This window comes from Halyomorpha halys, unplaced genomic scaffold (assembly GCF_000696795.3).
Source record: "Halyomorpha halys isolate HHAL.00 unplaced genomic scaffold, Hhal_1.1 Scaffold1010.1, whole genome shotgun sequence".
NCBI classification, from domain to species: Eukaryota; Metazoa; Arthropoda; class Insecta; order Hemiptera; family Pentatomidae; genus Halyomorpha; species Halyomorpha halys.
The window spans coordinates 225,316-234,045 of record NW_027110159.1 but is presented as its reverse complement, the minus strand read 5'-3'; the positions used below and the strand labels follow the sequence as shown (position 1 = coordinate 234,045).

At 29.5% G+C, this 8,730-nt stretch overlaps 1 protein-coding gene across 5 annotated transcripts in view; it reads left to right on the top strand.

Moving 5' to 3' along the window:
* The first annotated feature begins 44 nt into the window (after positions 1-44).
* The window catches only part of Pdzd8 (PDZ domain containing 8), a 21,633-nt gene continuing 12,947 nt past the window's right edge, over positions 45-8,730 (top strand). For all 5 annotated transcript variants that reach the window (XR_001344222.2, XR_001344223.2, XR_010843677.1 and 2 more), the window contains exons 1-9: positions 45-417; positions 580-809; positions 883-1,068; positions 3,162-3,354; positions 4,971-5,128; positions 5,672-5,864; positions 6,408-6,541; positions 7,770-7,970; positions 8,309-8,393. Coding sequence is in view for 2 of the 5 variants with exons in the window: in XM_014431868.2 (XP_014287354.1) it covers positions 648-809; positions 883-1,068; positions 3,162-3,354; positions 4,971-5,128; positions 5,672-5,864; positions 6,408-6,541; positions 7,770-7,970; positions 8,309-8,393 (1,312 nt within the window). In the remaining 3 variants the exon portion in view is untranslated. The remainder of the gene's footprint in view (positions 418-579; positions 810-882; positions 1,069-3,161; positions 3,355-4,970; positions 5,129-5,671; positions 5,865-6,407; positions 6,542-7,769; positions 7,971-8,308; positions 8,394-8,730) is intronic.

Sequence of the window (8,730 nt, the reverse complement as noted above, 5' to 3'; positions counted from 1 at the left end):
TATATATATATATATATTAATGCAATTAGCATTTGATTAAGTTTCTGGTTTTAAAAGCAAGTCTCAGTATTATTAAAATTTGTGTGAAGAAAAGCCGTTATGACTGTCATGATGAAGTAGGTAATACCTCTATGATAATTGTTTTTAACATTTTGACATAATAGTGACGAACGTTCGTGAACGTTAGTAATAATTGTTATTCCGTTAGCATTTAGAATATTATCAGTATGGAATTTTGATATCGCTGACTGTTAAGCCCTGGTCGTTTGGAAAGTTCATGCTTTGAGTATGTTATATAATGCTAGTGTTATTTGACCATCCTAGGAAAATGATTTCTCTCTTCTATCGAAAGAAAATCTTCAATAATGCATGAGTAAAGACAACAAATAAATTTCCATTGTATTTTATGATTAAATAGTGAGTAAATACTCTTACCATTTATTCAATTATTTTATTTGATGATAAAGGACATGTTATTGTCTTGTAGCTGTTAGATCTTGTTTTCATTATTTTTGGTGAAAGCTCTTATGTATTTAAGATGTACCTTTTCTAATATTTTGTTTAATTCCTTTCTTTTAGGACTCAGGCATTTTAGAATTTTGACAGTTACATTAATTTAAACTTAATTAATTTTTATATTTTGTGATATGGGATTCCTAGTCATTCTTGTTTTAATGTTATTATGTTTTATTGCTGGAATAGCAGTAACTATTTTTGTTCAGTGGTATCTATTTAATTTATACATAGACAAATTGCCATATGTTGGACCAGCATCTAAACCTGTGATAGCTCCTTTTTCATTGCCAAAGGTAAACATTTCTACATTTTTTAAGTTTATGATTATGATAATGCAATGAAATAATTGGTTTAAAATTTTTTTAGGCTGTTTTAGAAGAAGAGCCGCTTGGCAAAGAACCAGCTGGTTCTATCAATGCTCTTTTGCAATTTTTGTTTCAAGAATGTCGTAATACCAAGAGAGTAAGGAAATGGTTTAGGCATCGATTAAGTCTTGAGCTGGAAGAATTATTAACCAGGACAACAACTGGAAAATTGTTTGAAAAAATTGTGGTAGGCTCCTAATTAAGCTCTTGTATTTTAGATTTCTTTATTTTAATCATTTTTAATATTAGTATTAATAGTATTCAAGTTAATTTTTCAACTACAATTTTGATGAAAATAACATTATTTTATTATTGGATCTTAAGGTAAAGTGTTAAAAGAGGCTATAGTGTAACTTGAATAATAATAATGTACTAATTTAATTTTATTTGGGAACATTACTATGATTGAGTTTCATTTTAATGTGTCTCTCAAAACTAATCAAGTTCATTTTTGGAATTCATTATTTTTTTTTAATAAGAAATTTTATTAAGAAGATGTAATTAAAATGTTAAATACACATACCTCCCATAAATAAGGAGAATAAAATAGAACTTATACGAAGAACAATATAGATCTTATCTGTTTCTTATATTCGGCACTTTCAGTGCTCGTTGTCGCCTGTCATCTACTCAGGTACCCCTTTTTTCTAATAAAGAAAAGTTTTTGTTTGTATTAAACCAATGTGACATTATAGTATATAATGTTAATTTTAATTATACAATTTAAAACGTAATTATTATTTTAATTTTAACAAAAGTTAGGGTTAGTTTTTTTTAATTTTGCCTCTGGCATGAATTTATATAGTTGATATTATTAACATTTCATCATCAACAAGCGCTGGCCTGGGTGCTGGCCTCCTGTAGCAGCTCTTTCCAGTTCATTTGATCAAGTTCAACTGTCCTACAACTTCCAGCACCAACTTGGATTCCATGAATCTTCTCTTATAACATAGTCCATCATGAATTGGGACAGCCTTTCAGGTGTGTTCGGAGTCGTACCTGCCAGGAATAGCCTGGGCATCCATTGTTGCCGTAACCTCACCTTTTGAAGTCTGCCAAGTTTTATCATGTTAATAACATGTAAGAGTACTGTAGGTTTACCTTCTCCTTGTTGACTTCTCTTTTAGTAGACTATAAAAGTACTTCAAAAAATCTTTCTTTCAAATATACACATATCTCGCTCATTCATCACTTTTAGAAAATGTCCATTTTTCAGATCTGTAAGTACAGCTTTAATAAGTCTTATGTAGTGTTATTTTTGTAGCTCTTGAAAGCAAACTGCTTCTCAATTGTCAACAAAGTTCGTAGTAGAATCTATTACTTGATGCTATTCTTTTTATTCGAAATATCATTATTTTTATTTACTTGAGAGTGCAGATTTAGAAATTCACTTACACATTAAGATATGTAAGGAGCATATTGAATGGTGATTTCATCATAATTAATATTATTATTACTAATAATAATATAAATATAATAATACCTAATACCTATATACACTAATAGTCTTATTATAAACAAAATAACAGCATACACATCTCCAGGATTTAACATATGTAATATGGTATATGACAGCTACTTTGAAACTTTTTTTATGACAGCAACCTTGTGAGAAAATTGAATTTCCTTGTGGCACCTCAGGATGCCGTGGCACCTATTTTGGGAACCACCGCTATATGGTATTTATGGTTATATACATATATTTACGGTTTAGAGTAGATGTCATATATATGGTTAAGAGTACATATCTAATACATTGGTAAATTACAATTAGTTGCTACACTTAGAGTCCTTTGGTGTAATAGGGAAGGGAAGAGAGATAGTGAAGAGTGTTAGTAGGTTTCCACTTAGAATGACAACATCTCAATGCAAGAGAATTAGCTACTTTTCTTCGAACTGCATGATAACCCTTCTCAAGCCCAACTGACTCTTCTCCCCTCTACCTATACCTTGTCCCCACCTTCCTTGACCTTATACTTCCTTATAATATTATTAACTTACCTATGTAAATATTTTTGTTTTCCATATTACCTTAATAAATGTCATTAATATCAACTTTTTTTTTATTTAATGATCTTGAATTTGTCTATTGTGCTTTATCTAAAATAGCAGTTGTCACAATATTCCAGATACATTCTATTATATTACAGTAAAAACTTACTCTGAAAAGTATTGAAGTGTTTCAAGAAAAATGTTTTTAGCATAGGCAAAATTAAAATTCTATCTGTCGCTAATAGCTACTCGACTCAAGAATGTAATTAACAATACAATATCTTTCAGCTTCGTGATCTTGACCTAGGCAGCCATTTACCTGCTATAAGAAGTATAGAAGTCAAAACATTATCTGTCGATCCTGGAACAAAACTGATTGAAGAAGTTGAATTATGCCTTGATTTGGACTACTCTGGAGGTTTTCAATTATCAATAGATGCCAGTACGAGGCTTTCCAAATTAGCTCATGTATCAGTGAAAGGTAATATATATTTGCATTTTATTGTGAATTTTAATGGATATTAATTAACATTAATGTTTGATTATTTCTTATTGCAATTTTTTGTTTATTTATTCTTGCCAAAGAAGAATTTTTTTTTTTTTTTTTAATTATTTATTTATTGTAATTTACAACTGTACAAAATAATACAATAAGTAAATATGTAGTATGTTTCATATACACTTGAAAATCTTGGGAAGGAACCACCCATTGGTGGTACTTCAAACATTAATTTAAACTAGAAGGTCTCGTGGCCATCTTCTTTTCAGACGCCTCGGAGGGTTATGAGGGATTGTTAAGGATGAAAGATTAAGAATTAATGGGTTAGGATGGTTAAGGAGTTTGGAATAAAAAGACGCATATCTGGTTTGGGTCAAATCTGCAACGAATGGGATGTTAAGGTTTTTATGAATGAGTTTATTTGTGACGTAATAAGGAGCATCAAGGATTTTACGTAAGATTTTGGATTGTAACGATTGGATGCGGGAAGAATTTGATGGTTTGGTGGAGCCCCAGAGCTCAATTCCATATGTCCAAATCCAAAGAAGAATTAGATTTAATTATCAAATAATTCTGCTATAATTACTATAGATTATGGTTTTAATCTCATTTTTATAGCCTCTATTATGAAATATTTTCAATCTATATTTTAGTTTTATCTTTATTGTATATATACTGCTGTTACTCATATTGTAACAATAATGAGAAATATAATTGGCATTAGGGTGTTGAGATACCTTTATGGACCTATTCCTAACCTGACTTAATGTTTTATCTAAAGATTTACTTAGAGACTTGTTATTACCTAAGGAGAACCTTTTCAGCTGCAAGTTAACTCAGGCCTGCCCATTATCATCCTGTATATAAGTTTGTTGTAATGTCTATGATGCTTGTCTTCAAATCATTAGAATGAAGCGGGAATATGGATTTTTACTGTACATCTATTTCCTTGAAACAATTTCTTTTCTCTGAAAAAATTAAAAAAAAAAAAAAAGACTAAGAAAAGAACCGAGCGCTACACTTGTATTTGTTTTAAGAGATGGGATGTTATTGCATAACTCGTTCAATATTTTAGTGGGTCATTAATGAAGTTGTTGTCAATAAAGAATGAAACTTGGTATAGTAGTTAATTGGTTTTCACTAAATGCTACGGTTCTTTACAAGTATATAGAACCCCTTGTAACTATGGATGTCACTATACAGAAAGTTCTTTGTATCTCTATGCGTAAACATAAAGAAAGTATATTAACGTTTTTTCAAGAGTTTAGTTGAGATGTGGAATGCACTTGACTACTGTACTGAGTTTCATTATTTGTAGAAGACAACTTCATGAATGACACACTAATATGTTTAAGGGACAATGCAATAAGACCCCACATGTTAAAACGAATAGGAGTAGGCAGGGGCAGGAGGTGTATAGGGAAGGGCTATTTTTTAATTTTACTTTTTATTATCTTGACTCTTCGTAATCCAAAGCATTATTATCAAATATAAATGTGCTATATAATGTATTATTTCTCATGCTTATGTTTAAATCAATTTACGGAGATGCTTGAATAGCAATGGACATTAAAAGAAAAGCTTATTTATTTTTTCAGTTAATGAACTGAGTGGAAAGGGAATGCTTAAATTCACCAGGTATCCTTATACCCATTGGTGTTTCACGTTTTATAATGATCCAACTCTTCAGCTTGAAGTTGAAACACAGTTCCAAGGAAGATCTTGGGCTCAAGTCAATTCGATTATTGCTAATCAGGTAAACTCAATATTTTGGTTTGTTGATTAACTTTTTTTTTTTTAAAAAAACTATTTTCAAACAAGAGTCATAATAATTCTATTTTAAAAGGGATATTAAACAAATGATAACATTTAAAAATGAGTTAATAGTTGACCTTGGATTTATATAATGAGGAGAAGATTGTTGAGAGTGCGATCCATGGTTATAAATCCAAAAAATTAAAATTTAATGATCCAATTTTAATTAAATTATTAAATTCTACAATTTAATTGTTATGAAAAAAATTTGTTAAACTCTTAAACGAAGTTGAACATATGTCGATCTTTCCAACAAAAAATAATTGTTCGACTCATTTATTGAAAAAGTTATTTTCCTTTGTCAAAAGGTGAAAAAAAAATAATAATGCCAAGATTGCCTAAAATATAATATAACTTTTTACAAAAATAGACTTAAAGCATTCTTTCCAAGAAACTTCAGTTATGTTAGACCATGTTGTTGATTACAGATAGATTATCTTTATAATTTCAAATAATAATAATATAACTTAAAACTTCTTTTTAGATTCGTAAATCTTTGAAACGAAAGCACACTCTGCCGTTTTATAAAATCAGGTACAAACCCTTCTTTGTTAAACCAGAAATAGATTCCCTTGTAGAAGAAGAAGAAACTCAACCTGGACTGCTTGAATTGACAATTGTTGAAGCGACAAGACTGAGTTCGTCACCAGGGCCAGTTTTTTGTAATGTTGCTATAGGTAAGTTAATTATGTTATTAGTTTTAGATTAACCAGATTAAATGACATAAGAAGAATATGTTATTGAAGGGCTTATGTTTAAAATTAACTCTGTGAATAAATAAATTTTTCTCTTGGCTATGACTAAGAATGATTTATTTCCAGGTGTAATGTGTTATAAACTAATTTAGATGTAGACCCATTAGTGCTCATAGAAACACCAAGTGTTTAGTGTTTTATAAAATAATTAATCTAAAGATAAGTTCCTATATTGGCACAGTTTATTTGAACAGAAGATTAAAAAAAATAGTAACTTAAATTATTTACTGGATGCTATGAGATTTCACTGTTGTTAATATTAGAAATATATTTAAATTATATACAGAAAAACATAAATCAATGATTATGAATACTCACATAGATGTCACATAGATACAAGCCTAAGAAAAAATATAAATATAAAAAAAATTGAGTAGATATTTTGAAATCACCCAAATATTAATATAGTTTTAGCTAGCAGAGTAAGTTTTATTTAATTAGTAATCAAAAAATATTGATCCATAGATAGTTCTGCTTGGATTGAGTTAACCCACTCTGGTACAGCGAGCTACTTAACAGTTGATGTGAGCATCACGAAGCATTCTGGCCCACATATTGGTATTAGCTTTAAACAAGAGTTCATTTCTGACAAATACCAGGTAATGAATTTCAATTATAATTACCCAGTTTCGATTATTTATATTTGTAGAGGTAATAGTAAATAATTTATTGGACGGATTGAGACATTTATTGTGTTTTTTAATGCTTTCTTTTTTTAATATATTGACAAAACTTTAAATCTTTTTCTATTGTGACCAATGTATTTCCCCTTTGTCTTGTGCAAATATTTTCCGATTTGTTGTATTTAGCTCTAGGAAATCTTAGTTTATTCTACTCATACATAATTTTTTTAGTCTCTTACCAATAAACATGATGTTCAAGGTTGTGTCAACACTCCCTTAAGGAATAGGTTTGAGTTATAGTGCTTTATTTCGATCTCAACCTTGCGAGTCTCTGCCACACAGGGTTTCATTTGGAAGACATTTGTTTCAAATAACTCTATTTTTATTTTTTGGCTTACTGTTGAGGATTGTATATTTGAAAGGTTATGAAATTAAATATTTACTAACATATGAAGAGAAAATAAATCTAATACAAACCCATTAGAAGGTATAGTATATGAAGTATATAGAATTCTGGTATGATTTATAAAGTCCTTTTTTCACTACTCAATAAGGCAAATGCTACTTTTGTTAAGTTTTGCTTTGGTGAAGTGAAAGTTTAATGAGGAGGACACAGCTTTGGTATATGAGTTTGCTTGAGCTGCTGTAGTCCTGAAAAAGAGGTCGTGAAGGCTGAGCAGTGTATTCAGAACAGTGTGCATTCCATTTCTAATTAAAATGCTGTTCTGATAAATGAATCTTGACACTTGGTTTGTAAGAGGTAGCAAATCTCTTGGTAGCTGTGAGGAGCTGGCAAAAGATTTGTTTTGTTTTGTCAGATTAGTTTCCCCTACCATTGTCAGTACTGGTACCAACAAGCCATAGAAGAATGTATTCCGAAATGTTGGCATTATTATAAAAAAACAAAACAAAAAAAAAAACTTTTATTTGTTGTTTTTTACTATAATTTATCTCAAACTATCTGATCTTTACTGTCTTCATCATTTATAATTCTATGTATTTTTATAATGTGTCACTATAACAAATCTTTGATGAAACTCTTTAATTTATAATTTTTTATGTTTCAAAGCTAAACCAAAACTTTATTTCAACTATTCTATTATATTATTCTTAGAGGGAAATAAGTCCCACAAAAAAAAGTATATATATATCTTTTTTTTATCATAAGTAACAGATTTATTAAATTTTTGTTTCTCTTTTTTAGGTTGGAGTTGTTGTTGAAAGTGTTTCAAATCCTTTGTGTCAAGACTTGAAAAGTGGAGATATCGTTGTGATGGTCGAAGGGAAAAATGTACAGTCGTTATCAGCATTAAATAAAATAATCAAACAGTGCCAAAACAAGGTTACTCTTAGAGTTGAAAGAAAACTTAAATTGATTCTCGGTACTGAAGACAAAATGAACCAGGTGAATGCAGTAATTTTAATAAATTGTAGATAATCATCTTTTAATCATCATCCTGCCTCACTCCATCTATCCATCTCGGCTTTGGCCTTCCTCCTTTCCTTTTCCATGAGGTCCTATTATTTTTGTCTCAGTATATTATTCTGCTTTTTATATATTATATATTTTTATACCATTGTATAATAAAATGTACAAAAATTTTAATTCAGGTATATAGATGAATACATACTTAATACTTACATTCTTCTTTTAAGATTATATTGTTCTGATTTTTACTATAATGTCTATATTTTTGTATGCAAACAAATATAAAAGCTTGTAAACTATTATTTATTTTTTAGGGAGAAAATTTTGGTTTAAGAAGTCGTAGCATAGCAGGAGGAGATAAAACTGACAGCGACAGCAGCAACCCACCGTCATCATCAGGTGTGATCCATTTCAAATTTCAGAATTTTTATTCAATTTCATAATAATATCATTTAATTATTATCTTGTTGTACAATTATTTAAATGATTTATGAATATTAGGTAATAGGAATTTCCAGGCTCAATTTTTAGCAGGTTTTTTTTTTCCCCTGCAGTTGCTAGAAGTATAGAAAATCTTTGCTTCCATTTAATCAATATGGTTGTCATCTTTTTTTTTTTCCTAGCCCCGATGAAGGCCTGAAATTCTGGCCAAAACGTTGGCACTAATAAATAACTTTTTACTTGTGTTTTTCACTGACCACACCCCCAACAAAATATACATACATATATATATATA